The sequence below is a fragment of the Dipodomys ordii genome, unplaced genomic scaffold, assembly GCF_000151885.1.
Source record: "Dipodomys ordii isolate 6190 unplaced genomic scaffold, Dord_2.0 Scaffold7, whole genome shotgun sequence".
Lineage (NCBI taxonomy): Eukaryota > Metazoa > Chordata > Mammalia > Rodentia > Heteromyidae > Dipodomys > Dipodomys ordii.
The window spans coordinates 720276-742778 of NW_012267223.1; the positions used below are offsets into that span (position 1 = coordinate 720276).

The 22503-nt window shown below is 56.1% G+C and overlaps 1 protein-coding gene across 1 annotated transcript in view; it reads right to left on the reverse strand.

Annotated features, from left to right (window-relative positions):
• Positions 1-22503, reverse strand: part of Rnf213 (ring finger protein 213) — a 97211-nt gene that overhangs the window by 31739 nt on the left and 42969 nt on the right. Inside the window, exons 22-35 of the mRNA XM_013036259.1 lie at positions 21554-21734; positions 20401-20574; positions 19216-19365; positions 16394-16980; positions 15386-15551; positions 13478-13695; positions 12028-12168; positions 11776-11940; positions 8766-9921; positions 7678-7871; positions 7399-7554; positions 2829-6443; positions 1848-1984; positions 1253-1348 (exon numbers count right to left, since the gene is read on the reverse strand). Coding sequence (XP_012891713.1) covers positions 1253-1348; positions 1848-1984; positions 2829-6443; positions 7399-7554; positions 7678-7871; positions 8766-9921; positions 11776-11940; positions 12028-12168; positions 13478-13695; positions 15386-15551; positions 16394-16980; positions 19216-19365; positions 20401-20574; positions 21554-21734 — 7136 coding nt within the window. The remainder of the gene's footprint in view (positions 1-1252; positions 1349-1847; positions 1985-2828; positions 6444-7398; positions 7555-7677; positions 7872-8765; positions 9922-11775; positions 11941-12027; positions 12169-13477; positions 13696-15385; positions 15552-16393; positions 16981-19215; positions 19366-20400; positions 20575-21553; positions 21735-22503) is intronic.

Sequence of the window (22503 nt, forward strand, 5' to 3'; positions counted from 1 at the left end):
CCACATAAGCAAAAAGAAAAAAGCCGGAAGTGGTGCTGTGGCTCAAGTGGTAAAGCGCTAGCCTTGAGCTGAAGAGCTGAGGGACAGCGCCCAGGCTCAGAGTTCAGGCCCCACAACCAGACCCAAAAACAACAACAAAAAAATCAATCCCAGCTGGGTGCCGTGGCTCACGCCTGTCATCTTAGCTACTCAGGAGGCTGAGATCTGAGGATCGAGGTTCAAAACCTGCCCGGGCAGGAAAGTCTGTGAGACACTTAGCTCCAATAAACCACTAGAAAACCAGAAGTGGTGCTGTGGCTCAATGTGGTAGAACGCTTGCCTTGAGCTGAAGAGCTGAGGGACAGTGCCCAGGCCCAGAGTTCAAGCCCCACAACCGACCAAAAAAAAAAAATCAACTCCAAGCCAGCCACTGAGCGGAAGCCGCGCCGTGGAAGGCAGTGGGGGTCTGGCAGGCCACGGGGCCACCCTTGGTGACAGGAGTTCTAGCCTGAAGTCATTGTCATACTTCATGACAGGCACTTCTTCCCTGTGAGCGAACTCACAGGTGCTCATTCAGTGGGCCACCACCAGCCAGAAGCCTGCCCTCCCCCCATCGCAGGGCCCCGATGCTTGTGCAGCCTGGCCAGCCCTCCAGGGCCCCCCCCACCGCCCTCGAGCATCCTGGCCGGCCCTCCAGGGGGCCGGGGCAGGGGGCCGGGAGCCGAGGCTAGACCTGGCGGGGTTTGACAACTCTGAAAGAACTTCGGCCTCCAGTGTGTTAAAACGCCCAGATATCACTCTATAGCATGCTGCCATAATCTTGATACTTGCCAAATGAACACAGTTAATCTGGTATTTCACATAGTTAATCCGGAGAGTATCAGAGTTCCACTAGGAACACCATAAAGATGTCCAAAAGCATTCATACAGTTTTGTGCCTTTCAACTTGCAGTAACTTTAATTGGGCAATTGAAAAATCAACAAAGACCAAAAACTAGACTATTAACACTCTATTATTTACTTGTCTTTGGCTTTTTTGTCCCTCTCCATACTGAGGTTTGAACTCAGAGCCTTGGGCAGGTGCTCTACTGCCTGACCAACGTCTCCAGCCTTTCTTTTTTCTTTTTTGCAGTTTCTCTAGCTCTCCTTGTCTCCAGGGAGAAGCACTTTCTTATGATTATATCTATTGGCTTCAGGGCAGAAATTCTGCAGAAAGTCCTGAAGAAATCTGGGTTCCCTACGCTGTTTCAGAGACAAACCCTGAAAAGCGTACTTGGCCGAGGCGATCAGCTGGCCACCTTGGGTGGTGTCACTGAAGTCGGTCTGGATGATGAGAACTCTGTCCCCAGCTGTGTCCACGAGGCAGCTTCTGAAGAAAAAGGGGAATATGCAAATCAGTCCCCCCCTCTTCCTCCCTCCCTTCAGATCCAGTGGCTTGGTTTTCAGGGTCTGGGTGCAGCCTCTTAGCTTTCTGTTCAAGGTCAGCATTCTATCACTTGATCCACAGCTCTACTTCTGGCTTTTTGCGGGTTAACTGGACGTAAGAGTCTCATGGACTTTCCTACCCGGGCTGGCTTTGAACCACCATCCTCAGCTCTCAGCCTCCTGAGTAGCTAGGATTACAGGTGAGAGCCACCGGCGCCCGGCTCTAAGTGCATTCTCCATCCAAGAAAGGGACAAGGAATTTCCCCCCAAAAGTGCAGAGGCTGCACAGAAATCAGCAGGCCGCTGTGGTTTCCCCCCTGAAAAGCAGACCACTTAGAAAGACAGCCGGAGCAAGCATCCTAAAGATAGGAACTGAGAGGCGGGGACAGAGGGGCCTCGCGAGGGTGCGCAGGAAATGGGGGGGGCAGGAAGGTGCAGCTCACCTGACTTTCTTGAGGAACGAGCTCTCCGTGTCAAACTGCTGCAGACACAGCAGCGTGGGTCTGGAGGCCAAGCCCTGCACCTCTGCCTCTAAGGCCTCACAGTCGTGACCGGTGAGCAGCCTGGAGAAAGTAGTGACCTGCAAAGTGACAGCACAGACGGTGAGCTGGAGCCCCCGTGCCCCGCTGCCCGCAGGCCTCAGGGTGGGCACGCCCGCCCCGTCCTTCTGAGATGCCCACGTGTCTTCCGGCCCTCGGTCCCAACTGGGGTTCTCATCCGTGAGCCGGAGGCTCAGCACACTGTGGTCTGGTTCACGCTCGAGGGCGGAGTCAGTGTGAAAAGTCAAACGTTCCGGTGTGCCGACACCCCAGCTCCCGAACCGAACCCGCAGCCCGGGCTGGCCCGACCACCGGCCCACCGACCCCCACACCCACCAGCTCCAACGCAGCCAAGTGGGCTCCATGCTTGGCTCCAGCCTGGGGCTCATCCCTGTGATCTCAGCCCTGACGAAAGCTCCCAGCTAGCTCCGGGGAGACCCAGGGACGCCCTAGAACCCCCACTGCCTGCTGCCCCTCTACGCAGTGAGCAATCAGCACTACCTGTCTACAGCTAGCTTTTTTCTTCTTTGTGCCAATCCAATTCTGGGCCTTGAACTCAGAGCCTGGGCACTACTCTGAGCTTTTTCACTCGAGGCTGACCTTCCACCCCATGAGCCCATGCCATCAACCCCCTCAACACCCTGGTCCTGTGCGCAGAGGTGCGGCCTCCAAGAGGAGCCTGGTGCTGCCGACAGCGTGGCCACCAGCGCCCAGCCCCGCTCAGAAGCCGATGCTTGAAGCTCAGTGACACTGAACTTCTCTTTACTGTGCACAGAGGAGCCAAAAGTCTCAGCAGTGCTCTGCATCATTCCTACACCGTGGCTTCCCCATGATGGAGAGTTCCCAGCCCCAGGGGTACAGGTGGGGGGCTGGGGGGTCAGGCACCTCTGTGAGGACGGCGTGGCGCTCCGGATGTGGGGCGCGCAGGTGAGCCTGCAGGAAGTCTGCGAAGGAGTCGTGCTGTTGCGCGTGGTAGTAGCTCCCCGCCAGCTGCCGGGCAGTGTGCGCGCCCAGCGCGGAGGCGCTCAGCCGGACCACGGCGTCCGGCGTGGCACAGTCCAGCAGGATCAGCTTGGCGGCCTCCAGCACCCTGTCGGACATCTCCTCGGTGGCCAGCTCCCCGGGGCCCTGCCTGTCCATGGCCTGCAGCACGGCGGCACCACAGGCGTCTGAGTGGTAGCCAACGAAGACGTCCTCGGCGCGGTACCTGTGCCCGGCCGTGAACTGCTGGGTTTTCACCTCCGCAAAGTCCCGCGCCCACTTGGCCAGCTCCTGCACGATGCGCCTCTGCCTGTCCTCCAGCATGGTGCCGATGTCCAGGTAGTGCTTCTCCAGCCGGTTGATGAGGGGCACGGGGAACTGCGTGTACACCACGTCCTTCTCCTCGATGACGATGAGCCGGAAGTCCGCGTGGACCCGACACTTGACGCGGTGGGTGCCCAGGCCGAGGTCCACATACTTCTGGCCCCCGAGGTAGACGTAGTACTGGTTGAGCGCGTCGTACAGGCTCTCATACAGGTTCTGCAGGTTCAGCAGCACCACCGTGCGGCCAGTCTCCATGCAGATCTTTACCCGGTTGATGTTCCTGCAGATCTGGCTGTATTCCTGGTCCTGGGGGAAACTCGAGCCAAAAATGATCTCGGGCTGCTGGGCCCCCGCGCTGAGCATCTGCTGCAGGATGGGCAGGGCCGCGTAGTTCTTGGTCAGCACCAGGAGGTAGCGGGCCTCGGCGTCGTGGTCGGGGTCCTCGCCGGCTGCCCTCTCGGGGCCCCCGAAGATGTTCTGCCTGATCAGCTCGACGGTGCTGACTCTGTCCGTGTACCTGGCCTCCGGGATGCTGGCCGTGAAGATGTCCAGGGCCGGGATGTCGTCTTTGCCGCTGAAGTTCCGCAGGATGGCATGCGCGATGCCCCGCTCGGAAGGCTTCCTGCTGGAGGCCTTAGCCGTGGCGAAGACCATCTTGATGAGGCTGTAGTAGTCGCGGAGCCCGAAGAACTCCTTGTCCTGTCTCCGGCACACGGCTTCATAGGCCCTGGCAAAGGGTGTGAAGTACCCCTGGATTCTGTGCTGAACCATGGGGTCGGAAGAGCAGATGCCCCGGGCGCTCTCGATGAGCTCCCGCTCGTTGGGACGGCCGCGGGACACAAAGATCCCGCGGTTCATCTTGGCGGGATCCAGGGCCCAGTTGGAGATGCCCACGAAGCCGACTTTCTTGTGTGGGGACGGGTCGTCCTCGATGCACCCGTCTTCCAGCAGGGGGTGCAGCGTCTTCAGGGGCATCTGGGGGGAGTCCTCCGCCAGCCCCACCTCGTCCAGCACCACCACGGAGACGTAGTGCTGCAGGTCCTTGCCCTGCTGGAAGCGGGCGCACTGCTTGAAGGTGCCGATGATGCCTTGGGGGGTGGAGTGGGGGCTGCACTGGAAGGACACCAGGTGCACCTGCTTCAGGCTGCGGAACAGCTCGGAGTGCGCGGCCTGGCCCTGCATGGCGTCCGCCACAATGGTCTTGGCCAGAGACTTGGAGCTGCCCGGCTTTCCCACCAGAAAGAGCGGGATCCGGAGCTCGATGCAGACGATCATCATGAAGACATTCTCCTTCAACGCCAGGTTCTTGGCGATGGTCTTCCTGAGGGGCACCCCGTTCAGAAAAAGGTCCTGCGTGCGAGTGATCTCCTCCAGGATGACCCGGCTGTCATCGTAGGGCTCGGGGAAGCAGGGGCAGACGGCTTGCCGGTACGATTCCTTGTCCTCTAAAGAGGCGTGGTAACATATCCCAATGGCCATAACCAGAGACCAGAGCGTGGGATTTCTGACGAAGTGACCATCGCTGATGTGGGACTCGCAGGGAGAGGCATCCAGCTTGGCCAAGAGCATCTTGCTGTGGTCGTGAAACCACTTGAAAACCTTCATGCAGCGCTCCACATCCCTCAGGCTGACAAAACTGCATTCGGTCTCCTTCCTCCTCATGAAGGCCTGCGAGGCGGCCAGCACGCCTGTGATCACCTGTGTGTCCGCGTCCTCCACCTCCATGCAACTAACCAGTCTCTGGACGATCTGCCGGATGTACAGCTTCTCTGCCATGTCATTCAGCTGCCCAAAGTCCCACACCAGAGGAATGAGGCTCGGGGGCAGCGCGTGGACCCGGTACACCAGCTGCCTGAGGGGGATGGACCCCAGCCTCTCCGCTGTCTCCTCGGCCCTGACCCGGTACCCCAAGCCTGCCGACTCCAGGCGGCTGATCGCCTCCTCCGAGTGCTTCCGGTAAGGGTTGCAGGCGGCGATGATCTGCAAGCCCGAGTCCTCCTCCAAGGGCTGCCCGTCCACCGTCCGGTCGCACAGGACTTCTTTGATGCAGCTGATGGCTTCTGTCGTGTTGGCTTCATCAAAGAACAAGATGGTGTCCAACTGATGCTGCTCCTGATTCTCGATGGCGAGCTCCTGCGTCTCCCAGACTTTGGAGTAGATGGTGGCCGGGGTGGTGCCCCCGTGGACCTTCACCAACTGCATTGTTTCGGCAGAGACACGGCCACGTCGCAGGTCACTGAGGAACTTAATGAGCCTGGTTTTCCCACAGCCCGTCTCTCCCATGATGATCACGGGGATCCCACACCGGAACCGCATTTCGATGGCCAGGATCTTGAGCATGTTGTCTGTCGTGAGCTCGTAGGTCTCGTCGGGGTCGGTGGCACACTGAATCCCCAGTGCCAGGCAGAGGCGTTCCAGTTGATCGTGTCTGGGTAGGCTGTCGAAGTCGATGTTGAAGGGGACCCGCTGAAGCAAGAGCCCCTGGTACAGCTCCGTCGTCATGATGTCGCTCTTGATCACCTGCTGGGTCTGGTGATTGATGGCGTCCACAAAGCCGTTATTCTTGGGTTGGAGGTGGAAGCCAATGAAGGTCATGGTTGTGCGGTCGCCGTTGAAGAAGACATACGGGTGGGGCTCCGACTCCCACCTCTTCCGGAGAGAGAAGGGAGCCAGATCTTCCTCCGCAACCCCGTCCATGGTGATCAAGTGACCCCCGGGGCTCTGGTCGGAGGTGTGAAGCGTTGGGGTGGCGAAATCCCTCGCCATCAGGATCATGAAGGTGACCACGAAGTTTTTGAAACCCCTCAGAGTGTCGCCGATGAAATCCGGCTTGCAGAAGAGCGAGTTCTCACAGTCCTGCAGCTGACAGTTCAAGAAATGAGCAAAATTCCTCAGCTCGGACCAGGACGGGTTCACCACCCCACAGTAAATGAGGAGGTGCTGGATGCACTCCTCCGGGGTGCCTTCCACGGAGCCTTCTTGGTACTCAAACCAGTCTAGGTTTTCCTTTTGGTGGAAGCGTTTCAGGTACTGGAAAGGTCTCTGGAACGCTGTGCTGCAGAACTCCTTCCTGTCCATCCCGGGCTCCCTGAGCCTCCGCTGTGGACTCAGCCCCATGTCGATCACCTCCTTGGGAGGTCTGCAGGTGACCGTGGGGAAGACGTCAAGAAATCTGAACGGAGGGACATGCGAATTCTACAAAGAAGAGACATGAATAGAACTGTTATAACTAAGCTGGGCGCTGGTGCTCACACCTGAAATCCCAGCTACCCAGGAGGCCGAGATCTGAGGATCACGGTTCAAAGCCAACTGGGGAAGGAAAGTCCCTGAAACTCTTCTTACCTCTACTTAACTACCCAAAAGCCAGAAGTGGTAGAACATTAGCCTTGAGCACAAAAGCTCAAGGACAGAGCCCCAGCCCTAACGCTCAAGCACACAAAAAAGAAATGAAACAAAACAACCAAGTTTAATGATGGCTATTTTTCTGTACTAACCATGGAGTCAGCTGCTTCCTATGGCAAAAGTGGTGGAGGCCGGGCGCCGGCGGCTCAGCCTGCCATCCCAGCTACTCAGGAGGCTGAGATCTGAGGATCGCAGGTGGCTCAGCCTGCCATCCCAGCTACTCAGGAGGCTGAGATCTGAGGATCGCAGGTGGCTCAGCCTGCCATCCCAGCTACTCAGGAGGCTGAGATCTGAGGATCGCAGGCGGCTCAGCCTGCCATCCCAGCTCCTCAGGAGGCTGAGATCTGAGGATCGCTGGTGGCTCAGCCTGCCATCCCAGCTACTCAGGAGGCTGAGATCTGAAATCTGAGCAGGAAAGTCCATGAGACTCTTATCGCCAATGAACCCCAAGAAAACCAGAAGTGGTGCTGTGGCTCAAGTGGTAGAGTGCTCACCTTGAGCTGAGGCCCAGAGTTCAAGCCCCATGACCGACAAAAAAAAATGTTGTGGAGAAGAGATGGGAAGGAGAAACAAAGGAGGCAACAATGCTTGATAAGAAATGTACTCATTATCTTGCCCATGTAACTGTAACCCCTCTGTACGGTATTTTCACAATTAAAAAAAAAAGTTGTGGAAACCCAAGAACGGTTCACTCCCAGACAGAGGGGCTGGCGAAGCCCTGGCCAGGACCACAGCGTTCCCTGCTTACCAGCTTAGAGGACCGCTCAGGCTGCTCTGAGCTGCCCTTCTGGATTTCCACGATGTATAAATGGCAGGGGTTCCGCAGCCATATCTTCCCCCTCACGTCCATGAGGTATTGTAAAATGAGGAGTTTGAAAAGGAACACCCAAATGCCAGTCTTTACCTAAAGAAAGGATCAGGAGGGCCTGTGAGCACAAAGCCTGAGGCCGTGGCCCACCCCCAGGCCCCCAGGGCTTTTCTGGGGAGGAGTTCCCCCCCCCAGGGAGGGGCAGGGAGGGGCGCGCACAGAGCTGGTCACGTCCAGGTGGAATATCACAGGCGTCTGCTGATCTCTCTCGGTCAGGAAGGGCAGGAGGGAGCTCAGCACGTAGCTCTCATCCACCCGAGGCTCAGTCAGCCGAATGGTTTTTAAAGGTACTTTTTGATGGTTTAACTTCTTTCTCAGTTTCCCATGTAACCTCTTCACGTAGAGAGATTTTCCTGCAATATGGAAACGTAGCCATTAGATCTCGAGGGGGGCCAAGAGGCAAAGACCTCCAAGAGATTGCAGCCCCACGCCAAGGCAGAGAGCACACAAACCCTGACGCCAGCCTCCCCCGTCCCTGCTGCCCAGGCCGGCCGGCCACCACCGTCCACACAGAACAGAGCACGACGGGTGGGCTAGGACAACAAGAGCAAGCATGGGGCCCTGTCAGCAGCTGGTGGTCACCACTGCCCTGCAGCGGGGGACACGTGCTAACTCAAGGGGCACCAAGGGCCCCTGGATGCTGGGTAGAGCACTGCACGCCTGTAATCTCAGAGACTCGGGAGGTAAGACAATGAGGTGTAAGACAATGAGGTGTAAGACAATGAGCTAAGACCATCAAGGCCAAGTGGAGACCCCGTGGCTCACGCCTGTAATCCTAGCTATTCAGGAGGCCGAGCTCTAAGGATCGTGGTTTAAACACAGGCCAGGGCAGAAAAGTCTGTGAGACTCTTATCTACAATAGACCACTCAAGAAAAAGCTGGAAGTGATGCTGTGTCTCAAGTGGTAAAGCACTAGCCTTGAACACAAAGAGGCTCAGGGACAGCATCCAGGCCTTGAGTTCAAGCCCCAGGACTGCAAAAAAAATAAAAAAGATTGGGCTAGGATGTAGCTCAGTGGCAAAGCACTTGCCTAGCAAGTGCAATGTCCTGGGTTCGATCCCCAGTACCAAAAACAAAAACAAAAATAAAAAAGATCAGATTCTGGCAGATATGCTGATTTCTAACTACTGGGGAGTCACAGTCTCCCTGGACTCAGTTTCTCCACCTGCAGCAGGGTGTTATCTGTGGGAGCACTGTCTTCCTGGGTCTTTCCGGCGGGGACCCGTCTGCCCCAGGGCCCCCCTTACCGACACCCGCCCTTTCCGAAGTCACCAGCCCAACACACAGCCGGTCTCCAAACACAGCCGCGGCCGAGGGGGTCTGCTCCGGAACCTGGAAATGGTCCCCCAGGTAGGCCTGGATGTCCTTGAGCGGAGCCTGCGGGACGAGGAGGACCTTGTGCTGGCTGAAGGCGGAGGGGAGGTAGCAGTGCTCCCGCTCCGCGTCGCACACCAGCACCAGCCGGTAGTCTTCGCGGTGGACGCGCTTGCACAGGTCCTGGAAGAGCTCCTCGGCCTGGGAGCCCACCTCGTAGCTCAGCTGGTCGGCAAACAGCAGGCTGTAGACCTTGTGGTCCCGGGAGCCTGGGGTGAGGCAGCGGCGCAGCAGCAGCGCCACCTCCTCCAGCTCGGTCTGCGGCGTGCACACCAGCACCTCGTCGAAGGTGGGCAGGGGCTGGTGTGGGTCCTGCATGTAGAGGGCCAGGGCAGCGGGCAGCACGTCGGAGTGACCACACAAGACCAGGTTGGGCCGGCCGACACGCAGGCCTCTGGGCAGGGTGCGTTCCACGGGAGGTCCATTCCGCCTGGCCAGCTCTGCCAGACAGCAGCCAAGGGCCTCCAGGTCCAAGCACCCGGGCAGAAGGGCACTGATGCACATGATGGACTTTTCCATGATGATCTTCAGCTTGGGCACCAGGCCAGGCATGAGTTTGAGCAACAAACAGAGAGCTGTCCTCGCTTTGGTCTCCCGGTCTCTGGTAACCTTATCCACGCACGCCTCTGTGGCGCAGAGGATATCGCTGGCTGTGCAGCCGTCTAGGATGAAGGACAGCATCATCAGCGCGGCGGTGCTGGGACTCGGCTTCCTGAGCTCGGTGCTCAGGTAGACCAGTTGCTCTGCCGTGTAGAAGTTGAGGTAAAAGTGCTCCCTTCGCTTCTGTTTCACTTCCTCCTTCCACTGGTGCAGGAACGTCTCCATCTGCCTGCAGAGGGCTTCCAGGCACTCGAGGACATCTCCGTGCTCTGCCAGCTGGCCCACCAGCTCCAGGCCCAAGTCCATGCGCACGCAGACACCCTTCCTGGGGCTGCAGTAGATCTCTACCATCCAGGTCCTGAACAGCATGTTTCCAGCAGAGTACAGGTTGATGAAGGCCTGGACAAGCCGCTGGACGCTGCAGAACACCTGCGAGGAGGAAAGCAACCGTGAGGCAGGCAGCGGGAGGAGCGGGCCGGAGACTGGTGCTGTGAGGTGCTGGACGGGAACCAGTATTCTAAACACAGCCTCGTAACTCCAACGTGGAGTCTTTGTCTTAGAGTCACTCATTGCCACAGAAACACACACAATCATTATGATTATTGCTCCTCCCTCATTGATCGGATCAGCCTCATCACAGCAAAAAGGTAAAAGATAAAGAATATCAATGGTTGGAGGCTCACGCCTGTCATCCTAGCTACTCAGGAGGCTGAGATCTGAGGATCGCGGTTCAAAGCCAGCCCAGGCAGGAGAGACCGTGAGACTCCTATCTCCAATAAACTACCAGAAAACCGGAAGTGGCGCTGTAGCTCAAGTGGTAGAGCGCTCTCCTTGAGCTGAAGAGCTGAGGGACAGCGCCCAGGCCCAGAGTTCAAGCCCCATGACCGACAAAAAATAAAGAATATCAATGGTAGCTCACACCTGTAATCCTAGCTAGTCAGGAGGCTGAGATTTGAGGATCAAGTCTAAAGCCAGTCTGGACAGGAAAATCCATGAGATTTTTTTTTTTTTCTTTTTGGTCAGTGGTGAGGTTTGTCCTCAGGCCTGGGTACTGTCCCTGAGCTTTTTTCACTCAAGGCTGGTGCTCTACTCCTTTAAGCCAGTTCTGTTTTTCTGGTGGTTAACTGGAAACAAGCATCTCATGGACTTTTCTTTCTTTTTTTTTTGGGGGGGGGGTCCGGTCGTGGGGCCTGAACTCTGGGCCTGGGTGCTGTCCCTTAGCTCTTCAGCTCAAGGCTAGTGCTCTACCACTTGAGCCACAGCGCCACTTCCGGCTTTTTTCCTTTTGCTTATGTGGTGCTGAGGAATCGAACCCAGGGCCTCAGGCATGCAAGGCAAGTGCTCTACCACTGAGCCACCTTCCCAGCCCCTCATGGACTTTTCTGCCTGTGCTGGCTTCAAACCACAATCCTTGGATCTCAGCATTCTGAGTAGGACTACAGGCTTGAGCCACTAGCGCCTGGCTTCTAAGAGACTCATCTCCAAATAACCACTAAAGGATGGGACTGTGGCTCAAGTGCTAGAGCACCAGCCTTGAGCAAAAAAATGCCCCGGCCCTGAACTGAAGCCTTGGAACCAGTATACACCCATACACACACCCACTCATAAAATATCAAGTGTAAAGTTCATATGAACTTTAAAGAAAACCTCCTTATACAACGAGACTATTTAGACACCAATCCATCTATATCCATTAGGCTGTGATGTTTTGACAAACAATGCCCAATCAAATTGAATCTGTGTGTGTGTGTGTGTGTGTGCGTGCGTGCGCACGCGCGCCAGTATTGAGGCTTGAAATCAGGGCCTGGGTGCTGTCCTTTCAATTTTTTGCTCTACACTTGAGCCACAGCTCCACTTCCAGCTTTTCAGAGTAAAAGAGTCTCACAGACTTTTCTACCTAGGCTGGCTTTGAACTTCAGTCCTCAGATCTCCGCATCCTGACCAGTTAGGACTATAGATGTGAGCCACTGGCACCCACCAGGTGTTTGGGTTCTTGTCAGGTGAAGCAATTTACCATTTTTGCTTTTTCTGAGGACCTCTGGGTCATCTCCTCCGGGCACAGCCGGGCCCGTGTGGGGACCACGAGGAGGAAGCCCTGCCCTCGAGGCCTGTGGGCTCAGGGGCCTGTCCGCAGCTACCACGCGTGCGCAGGCCCCGTGCAGACCCAGACGGCTGGTGAGCACAGCCAGCTGCCCAGCCAGTGCCAACGCTGACCCCTTGCCCCATGCCAGAGAGGGAGAGCGTGGCGCAGCTCCACGCAGCAGCACGGAAGCACACCCTCACCTCGGAGAACTTCTCCAGCTCCACGTGGTTGTGGTCTTTCTTGCCAGACATCAGCATCAGCTTGTTCAGAAGTTCCTTCAGCTCCTCCAGGGAGTAGTCACGCACAGTCTCCGTGCTGCTGTGGCCCTCAGGGAGGAGCAGGCGCAGCACGGCATCCATGCTCACCTGGGCAGGTCAGGGGCGTAGAGAGGGTTTTCAGGCCCAGATCGCCCCCTCCCCTGCCCGGGCCCGCCAGGAACCCCGGGGGCTCACCTTCCCATCTCCTCGGGGCGCCTCAATCACGTAGATTCCCCGGCTGTTGATGGCCGTGGCCAGGGACAGCGAGGACAGCTCCACGGAGCCGTGGCTCTCCTTCACCGTCTTCAGCCATGCCAAGTTCCTGGCGGAGTCTCTCTGTTGAGACAAAGGTGGAGGATACAGCCGGGGACTGTCTCCCCTGGCCGGCCTTCTGCTCTTTGCCCATCTTACCTCCGCCTGGGCCTCACATCGGCCACTCCACGGCCTTCATTCTCCGGGGCTGGGGCGGCCGCCCCGGGCCTGGGCCGCGTCCATGGGCTCTGCCCATGCCAGCAGGACCCTTCTCATGCAGTGGGCTTGCCTCCGCGCATCACTCATGCCCACGGGGCTGCCAGCCCTCAGGGGCCGCGGAGGCTGAGTGGGGGGCCGCCGCGTGCCGCAGGGGCTCAGGGCCTCGGAGGACGGATGCGCGGGGAGCCCTGACTACTCTGGCTGTGCTTCTGCTCTGCACTCCCGACGGGGCAGAGCGCACGCGGCCGGCTCGGCTCCCTGCTCCACACCCTATCCTCCTCTGACTGCACCCGGAGAATTGGCCCGGGTCTGCCGGGACCCAGCACAGCTTTCTCCAACTTTCAAGGTAAGTTCGTTTATGTCCAAGTGTTTTTAAAGCCTGGCATTGGTGGCTCACGCCTGTAATCCCAGCCAGCCTAGGCAGGAAAGCCTGTAAGACTTGCATCTCCGTTAAACTGCCCAAAAAGCCAGAAGTGGCACTGTGGCTCAAGTGTTAAGAGTGCTAGCCTTGAGCCAAAGCAGCTCAAGGACAGTGCCCAGGCCCTGAGTTCAAGCCCCAGGACAAGTGTGTGTGCATATACACACATACACACACAAAAACACACAATCAATATCAATTGTGGAAAATACCAAAATCTCACAGAATAAAATGGTCATCATTACCATCTGGAAAAAAATACTGGTAACATGGGGCTGGGAAGGTGGCTCAGTGGTAGAGCGCTTGCCTTGCATGCATGAGGCCCTGGATTCAATTCCTCAGCACCACGTAAGCAGAAGAAAGCTGGAGGTGGCGCTGTGGCTCAAGTGGTAGAGTGCTAGCCTTGAGCTAAAGAGCTGAGGGACAGCGCCCAGACCCAGGGTTCAAGCCCCATGACTGACAAAAAAAAAAAAAAAATACTGGTCACATGTAGTGACGCTTTGGTCCACACGGCTTTGCAGCTTTGGTCCACACGAGTTTGGAGCTTGGAGATGACTGCAGTGGTCTGCAGATGTACATCTCTCTGACACATTTCCACACAGGAAGAGTCATAGACAGCCATCCGTTAAATGGCTCTGCATCCGTTAAATGGCACCCTCCACCCAGGGGCATGACCGTGGGCTCCGTCTCGGCCCGAGGACGCTCAGCGGCGCCTCGGTGACCGCCGTCTGCCCCGGAGGTGGAAGGAACGCTCACCAGCTTGTCGGGTAGGCATGGGTCATTGTCCAGAGCCTTCCACAGGTCTCCCAGATGCCGCTGGACCTCCCGGAAGCCTGCCCCGGGGTCCAGCTTGTACAGCAGGGAAGCGTAGCCCTGCACGGCGTCGTGGAAGCAGGCCACCCGGTCCACGTCCATGTCATTCTCCCCGGCTGAGATGGAGGCCAGGTCCACAAACACCTTGAGCTCGTGGATGCCTTGTGAGAGAAGAGAGGTTAGCACATTCTGCTCCTCCGTGGGCATGGGGTTCCGATCTGGGGCAAAACCCCACTGTGAGCTGTGAGTGGCCATGCCAGGACCGCAGGGGGACAGAGCCCGGATGCTTCCCTGCCTGCGGGAGGGGTCTCTGACCCTGGTGCACTGATATCCAGCTTCCCCGGCAGCGATGTCTGCCCTTGGCCCTGGCTGGGGCGGCAGGCGCCTTATTTCTTTAAATCTACGCTAGGTTCGCTGAAGCTCGGCTGTTATTTCTATATGGGTGATTCACTCTAATACCTGAGACAAAACCAGGGACAGTGGCTCACACCTGTGGTCACAGCTACTTGGGAGGCAGAAAATAGAACACTTATAGATTGAGGCCGGCTGAGGTAAACGAGACTCCTGAGCAATAAAAAGCTGGTATAGTGGGGTGAATCTGTCGTTTTATCCATGAGGAACCTGAATAGAAGGAGCACAGTCCATTCCAGTCTGGGCAGAAAGCTAAGACCCATCTCAGAAATAACCAGAGCAAGCTGGGTGTCCGTGGCTCATGCCTGTAATCTTAGCTACTCAGGAGGCTGAGATTTGAGGATTGCAGTTCAAAGCCAGCCCGGGCAGAAAAGTCTGTGAGACTCTTATCTCCAATTTTTTTTGGGAGGGGGGAGGGGTCTGGTCATGGGGCCTGAACTCTGGGCCTGGGCGCTGTCCCTCAGCTCTTCAGCTCAAGGCTAGCGCTCTACCACTTGAGCCATAGCACCACTTCCAACTTTTTTTTTCTGCTTATGTGGTGCTGAGGAATGGAACCCAGGGCCTCATGCATGCAAGGCAAGTGCTCTACCAGTGAGCCACCTTCCCAGCCCCGATCTTATCTCCAATTTAAAAAAAAGTAAAACACCAGAAAACTGGAAGTGGTGCTGTGGCTTAAGTGGTAGAGCGCTCGCCTTGAGCTGAAGAGCTGAGGGACAGCACCCAGGCCCAGAGTTCAAGCCCCATGACCAACAAAAACAACAACAAAAAAACAACAAAAGAAATCACCAGAGCGAGTGACCGCGTGCCCGCCTAGGAACTTCTAAGCCTGAAGCTCAAACCCCAGCACTGCCAATAAAGTTAAAAAGAAACTCAAGGTCATTCTCCCTGAGCTAGTTGCCACCGAAGGGCACAGATGCAAGGGGGCCCTAGTGTCCCGGTGGAGGCAGCAAAGCTCCCACAACGGCTGGAGCCAGTGCAGCCTCCACAGCGGCAGGAGGCAGTCCCTGCAGGTCCCTGCTGCTGCCTGCCCTCTTCCCACCTCCCCGCCTCTGTCTCTGCCTCTCCCACTTTCCTCTAGCGAATCCCCACAACTAAGTAAGTTTGTCAAGCTCTTAGCTGGGGAAGAGACGTACACCATCCGTGATGAAGCCATACACTCTCCCTGACAGGAGCTCCCCATTTTCTGGTGAAAATCACTTGGAGGAAGACTTGCAGGCAGAGGACCCCCAGCTATGAGGGCCGAACTGGGGGTGGGGTGGGGGAGAGGAAGTGGTTTATATACAAAGCCACCCAATGCAAATTCTACCCCTGGTCAACGGCCGCAGCCATCCGCACAGACGGCCAGGAACGGCTTCCTGCCCTTCGTATGGCACCGGTCGGGTGCCCGCAGCGCCCCCTCTGAAACTCTCTCCAGCCCCCGAGCCCAGAAGAGCGTGGTACCTCCCAGCGCCTCTCGCAGCCAGCGGACCAGCTCCATCTGCAGACACAGCTCCTCCAGGCAGCGGCGGCGGCGCTCGCCGATGTCGGCCAGCAGCTGCTTGGTGTGGATGAGCTCTGGGCTGATCTGGGCCAGCTTCTCATTGTGGTAGGTCTCGATGTCCTCGCTCTGTGAGAGGAAGCTCCGCTGGGGGCCGGGCAGCAATGCCAACTGCCCACAACCCCCCTCACCATCTCCCGGCTGAGCCCTGCAACGGTGCGTGCCTGGCACCGTTACCAGCAAGGGAGACAAGGGGCGCCCCTCCGCTGCCCCCCTCCGCTGCCCTCCCCGGTCGGCCACAAGACAGGCCCGACCCACACCGTCTCTGCCATAATATCAGCCATGATGTATCATAAATATGGAAAGAAAGCCAGGCACCAGTGGCTTGTGCTTGTATCCCAGCTACTGAGGAGGCTGGGATCTGAGGATCGTGACTTGAAGCCAGCCCGGGCAGGGAAGTCCATGAGACTCTGATCTCCGATTAAGCACCAAAAAGCTGGAAGTGGAGCTGTGGCTCAAGTGGTAGAGCACCGCCCTGAGTTCAAGTCCCAGGACCAGCACAGCCCCCCCTCCTTACACACACACACACACACACACACACACACACACACACACACACACACCCTCCCTCCCTCCCTCCCTCCCTTCCCTCCCTCCCATCTTAGCCCAAACAGGAGTGATGGAGTATTTCCTGCTTCTGGAGATAATAACTAAATATGACTGAACAATTGACAAAACGTGTTCCTCCGGTGCTTTCATAACCCAGAGGCCATCGTCCTCTCTCTCCTGTATTCTCCATCCTCCTACTGACCCAAGAAAACTCCCTGGCTAAGGAGCAGCCGCATTCTCCAGAAAAGGTGGAGCCAAGCATAGCCCACGAGCACCTTTGCTCCCCTGTTTCCCGGGCCAGAAGGGCACCAAGGAGTTTGAGGTGGGTTCCCCAGCCCCCAGGAGGCCCGACAATCACTTACAAAGCTTAACAAAGTAGAGAGAACACTGAAGTCGCCTGTCAATTCCAAGTTCTCGCGGACCTGCCAGATGACCCTGGCGGCGCTGGCGGCCTGGTGCAGGCTGTGGTATTCTTTGATCTGTTTGACCCGCTCCGGAATCCAGTCCTGAGAGGCCTCGGGCTCCACCATGCACATGACCTTCAGGTCGGCCGTCAGGTCATCGTATTTACCTACAAAGTCCTTAAAAATGTCTCTGATCTCCTGGAAGGTGATGTCTGCCGACTTCAGGTCCTGGTAGAGCTTGGTGAGCCTCTGGTAGCAGGGAGAGTACAGATGCTCCTGCACCAGGGTGAGCAGAACCATGGGCTTCTCCGACTCCTGGTCCAGGCTGTTCAGCTGCTCTGACGCAGTGTCCCACAGTGTGTGGAAGACGTGGCTGTCCTTCAGCAGGTCTATCTGCGCCACCATCTCCTGGACCTCCGGCTGCAGGTGGTAGTGAGTCTTTGGCTTGGAGAAGGAGGCAGAGGGCGGAGTCACGGTCACAACTTCATCCAGTCTCTTGATGCTCAGGTCCATCCAGTGCCTTTCTTCTATCTCTCCAAAGTCCACTTCGAACAAAGGGTTGAGAGTCAAATCTCAAACCACGGCAGCATTATTTACTGCTTATTGATGTGCTGTGCCAATCCTGGGCACAGAGGCTTTTCTCCAGATGAGCCCTCTCCCACGAGTCACAGCCCCACATCTAGTTTCCTGGTGTTTAATTGGAGATGAGAGTCTCCAGGGCTTTAGTGCCCCCGCTGGCTTTGAACTACAGTCCTCAAATCACAGCCTCCTGAGTAGCTGGGATTCCAGGCATGAGCCACCAGTGCCCTGCCCTTGGCAGCAGTTATTTTTCTTTCTAATCCCATCTCTAAGAACAGCCCAGTGAATGCAGCGCTGGGGTTGTTTCTCAGGAGAAGGTGGCTTCCCCCCTCCCCACTGGCTGTGCTCACCCTCCTCCTACTTAGATGGCAGGAGACAAAGACTTTTCAAGTCACAAAGGCAGCCACAGCCCCCCACAGGCCCTGCTCCGAAAACCCCCAGCCTCCCAATCAATCTACATCTCAGCACAGAAACAAATCTCCAGACAGGTAAAAAAAGCTGAGGTCCAAGCAAACCCACAGGATGGGGGTGGGGCTCTGAGGTAGAGCTCAGCCTGCAGAGGTCCTGGGGCTCACCCCAGCACAGCAGGGGTGGGGGTGGGGAACAACACGGGGGGGGGTAGAGGGGGGTCTGTGGCTCGTACCTATAATGGAGACTGACATTGTTGGGATTTCGATTCAAGGACAGACTAGGCAGGAATGGTTCATAAGACTTTTGCAAGGAAGAGCTGAGTGTGGTGCTACACTCCTGCTATCCTGGCCACCCACAGCCTAGCTGGCAGGGTTGGAGGGATTTTGTGCCCAGATATAGTCCAGGGCAGTAAAGTATCTCAAAAATAAGGAGGAGAAAGCTGGGCGCTGGTGGCTCACGCCTGTACTCCTAACTGCTTAGTAGGCTGAGATCTAAGGATCGTGGCTCCAAGATGCCTGCTTTGGCAGGAAAGTTTATGAGATTTTTTTTCAATTAACAAGCAAAAAGCTGGATGTAGAGCTGTGGTTCAAATGGCAGAGTGCCAGACTTGAGCAGAAAAATCAGAGAAACAGTCCAAGCCCTAGAACAGCACTAAGGACACCGAGAGAGAGGCATAGAGGCGGAGGTAGAGAGGAAGAGCATGAGAAAGCAGAAGGCAACCTCATTGACAGGAGAAACGGCGCAAGAGAGGTGAAGTGATCACAGTGGCTTTGTGGCTCCCTGGAGAGTGTGGTCTTTACCCCACCAGGGTTAATGACCTTCCCAGAAGCGCAAGCCTCCAATCAGATGCCGCAGAGGCGTGGCATCAGGGGCAGGGCCTCCAATCAGATGCCGCAGAGGCGTGGCGTCAGGGGCAGGGCCTCCAATCAGATGCCGCAGAGGCGTGGCATTATGAGCAGGGCCTGGGAAGAGAGGTGGCACTTCCTCTCCCCCATGGGAAATCATCAGAGAGCACTGATACCCAGAAAACCAGGGGACCGTTTGCAAACATGGAGGCAAATACCAAAAAGGAAGAATCTGTGAGTTAAGCTGGTTCTCCCAGAAAATGCATAGGGCTGGGAATATGGCTCAATGGTAGAGTGCTTGCCTAGCATGCATGAAGCCCTGGGTTCCATTCTTTAGCACAATATACCCAGAAAAGGCTGGAAGTGGTGCTGTGGCTCAAGTGGTAGAGCGCTAGCCTTGAGCAAAAGAAGCTCAGGGACAGAGCCCAGGCCCTGAGTTCGAGCCCCAAGACTGGCAAAAAAATGAATAAATAAAACAACAACAGAAAGATTCTTTAATCCCTGCTCCAGTGACTCATACCTGTAACCCTAGCTACTCAGGAGGCTGAAATCTGAGGGTCACAGTTCCAAGTCAGCCTGGGCAGGAAAGTTCATAAGACTCTGATCTCCACTGAACCACCAAAAAGCTAGAGGTGGAGCTATTGCTCAAGTGGTAAAGCTCCAGCTCAGAGATAGTGCCAGATCCTGAGTTTGAACCCCAATACCAGCACAAAAGAAATGAGGGCCTGCTACCATGTTCCACTCTATGAGCGAACGCCCCTGACCATCCCCATGGGGCGGCTGCCTGAAGATTCCTGAATGCTCACTGACCATCCCCATGGGGCAGCTGTCCTGAAGATTCCTGAATGCTCACTGACCATCCCCATGGGGCGGCTGCCTGAAGATTCCTGAATGCTCACTGACCATCTCCATGGGGCGGCTGCCTGAAGATTCCTGAATGCTCACCTTGCACAAAGGGCCTCAGCCGCTCACACAGCTTCAGTAGGCTGTCCACACGCTGCCTCTCCTGCTGGAGAGCCTGCAGCTCGGCCTTTCTCCAGTGCAGCATTTCCTTCATGTCCCACTTGTGCTGCTGGAATACAAGATCTGCTTTCTCTGGAAAACAAAACAACGAACAGTTATATATGACCCCTCTTTCTACTGCTATATGCTGAATGCATTCCTGGGGAGACACGGCTTCTACTCAAGGAATGCAAACAGAACCAGCACTGTTGATTTGCCTTTTTCTTTTTTGGTGCTGGTACTAAGGCTTCAACTCAGGGCCAGAGCTCTGTCCCTGTGGTATTTTGCTCAAGGATGGCACTCTACCACTTGAGCCACAGCTTCACTTCTATGTGTATATATGTAATTAGATAAGAGTGTCATCTACTTTCCTGTCCAGGCTGGCTTTTTTTTTTTTGGTCAGTCGTAGGGCTTGAACTCTGGGCCTGGGCGCTGTCTCTCAGCTCTTCAGCTCAAGGTAAGTATTCTACCATGTGAGCCACAGCGCTACTTCTGGTTTTCTGGTGGTTCATTGGAAATAAATGTCTCATGGAGTTTCCTGCCCGGGCTGGCTTTCAACCATGATCCTCAGATCTCAGCCTCCTTAGCAGCTAGGATTAACAGGCATGAGCCACCAGCACCCAGCTTCCAGGTTGACTTTGAACCAAGATCCTTAAACCTCAGCCTCCTGAGTAGCTAAAATGATGGATGTGAGCCACCAGATGCCAGGCTTGGCTTGCCTGTTTATGAAATAGTGTCCTCGGAGTCCCCTGAAAATTATAAAGTATTACCTGTCAACTTTCTTGCAAGAAGTGCTACTGCCTATACGTACTAAAAAGATCACCAACCACTCAACCACACCGGTGGCTCACGCCTGTAATCCTAGTCACTCAGGAGGCTGAGATCTGAAGATCGCAGTTCAAAGCCAATCAGGGCAGGGAAGTCTGTGAGACTCTGATCTCCAAGTAACCACCAAATAGCCGGAGGTAGAGCTGTGGTTCAAGTAGTAGAGCACTTGCTAAGCAAAAATGGCAAAGGGATCGTGCCTAGGACATGAGTTCAGGTCCACACACACAGATCACCAGCCACAAAAGCCACATGCCAACGCTGGCACAGGTCCCCTGGCTGCCGCAGCACCCTGCCACGTACTTAGCCCACAGATGCCAAGGAACTCCTGTTCATGCCTGATGATCAGATCCAACTGTCGGACCACAATGGTGCCGTCCACGAGGTCACCCACGACCCTTCGGAACGCAGCATCCGCGGCGTCCAAGAGCCTCCGGCTCTCATCTGTGGTGTGGTCTAATATTCTCTTGTTAGTCCCTGAGGAGAAGAACAGAGCTCACACTGGGCTCCAGGCTGCTCCGGGTCCCGCCTCCCACTGGCCCCCAGTTCTTAGACTGCTACCCAGCTCCTGTAAAACCCACCCGTCAGCAACCGCACACTGATCCTCACCAGGGATGAGCCGGCACAGGCCGCCTTGGGGCCAAGGACGCCAAGCCAAGCCTGCCTGCTCTGTGTGGCTCAGCAACCTGGAAACACGTGGGTGGTAACCTCCCCATCCATTCAGAGGGCAAGATTTTAAATATGCTCAGCTTCACCATCGGACCGTTTCAGTAATATTACATTCACGCAGTATTGTTTAAAGACAATAGTGGCTCCTACCTAGCCTAGCTATTCAGCAGGCTGAGATCTGAGAATCGAGGTTCAAAGCTAGCTTAGGCAGACAAATTGGAGAGATACTTATCTCTAATGAAGCAGCAATAAGTCAGAAGCGGAGGCATGGCTCAAGGGGTAGAGTCCCTGCTTTGAGTGGAAGAACTGGGAAGGCAAGGTCCTGAGTTCAACCCCCAGTACTGGCATCCTCACCAAAATGTGACCAAGTGTGTCTGAACCATTAAATCACAGCTGAAAGCTGTGGGGCGCGCACACACACGCGCGCGCGTGCACACACACACACACACACACGTAATCCTAGCTACTCAGGAGGCTGAGATGTGAGGCTCAGGGTTCAAAGCCAGCCCGGGCAGAAATATCTGCACTTCCACCCCCTCATCTGAAAACAGGCTTTAAGGAGGATGAGCAGAGGGGGGAAGGAGGCACGCAGCACAGCAGGCACTCAGCAAACAGTACCTTTGGTTCTAGCTGCTCCATACTACACAAGGTGGCCCCAGCCAGCCTGAGTCCCTCTGCCCACGCTGTTTCCTGCACAGAACATCAGCCCCTCCCACAGGAGCCCTGGGGCAGGGACCCGAGGGCAGGCTCCCTAGACAGGCCCTGCCACGGGCGGCCCCCAACACACCGTACAAGCTGAAGACCCGCTTTGCATCTGGCCACGTGAGCAGGTGCTTCAAAACCTCATCCAGGTCCTCAGTGGGTGTCCCACCGTTCTTGGGCCACGACTTTGCGATCACAGCAGACACGAGGACTCCAAATCTCCGCAGATCCCGACAAGAGAGACCCGTAAGGATGCTCGTGTGCAGCTGCAGAAGGAAGGGGAGCAGGGAGAGTTTAGAAGGGGCTTATTAGTGTGTTCCAAAACAACACGAGTTACCCCTCCGGCGGCAGTTCATTCATTCTAACTAGTGTTTTGACTTCTTCATCGGACTTGCTGACTCCTGACTGGAGCTGTGCCATCTGAGCCTGGCACTTTGGTGATTAACTGGTTTTTCCTCAAGCTAGCTTCAAACCACGAACCTCTAGATCTCAGCTCCCTGAGTAGTTAGGATCGCAGCGTGAGCCACTGGTGCCCAACTCCAGCTCTAGAAGGCCTCAAGAGACAAAAGTAGAGACTGGGAGGTGGCTTAGCATTAGAGTGCTCAGCGAGCTGTGGCCAAGACCCTGGACTCAACACCCAGCACCAATATAAGAACAACAACGAAAATAGTCAACGGTTAACACTCCTCAGAACACCTCTGCTTCCTGTAGATGACCCCCTTAAGGACTCAGTACTGGAGTCTGGGGGGCCCTCTGGCCCTTGCCACTTTCTTCATTTCTCCTGGACTTAGATGCCATGAAAAATGCCAAAACTAGCTGGGTGCTGGTGGCTCACACCTGTTAATCCTAGCTACTGAAGAGGCTGAGATCTGAGGATCGAGGTTCAAAGCCAGCCCGGCCCAGAAAGGTTGTGAGACACTTATCTCCAATAGACCACCCAAAAACCAGAAGTGGTGCTGTGGCTCAAGTGGTAGAGCACTCGCCTGGAGTTGAAGACCTGAGGGACAGCACCCAGGCCCAGAGTTCAAGCCCCAT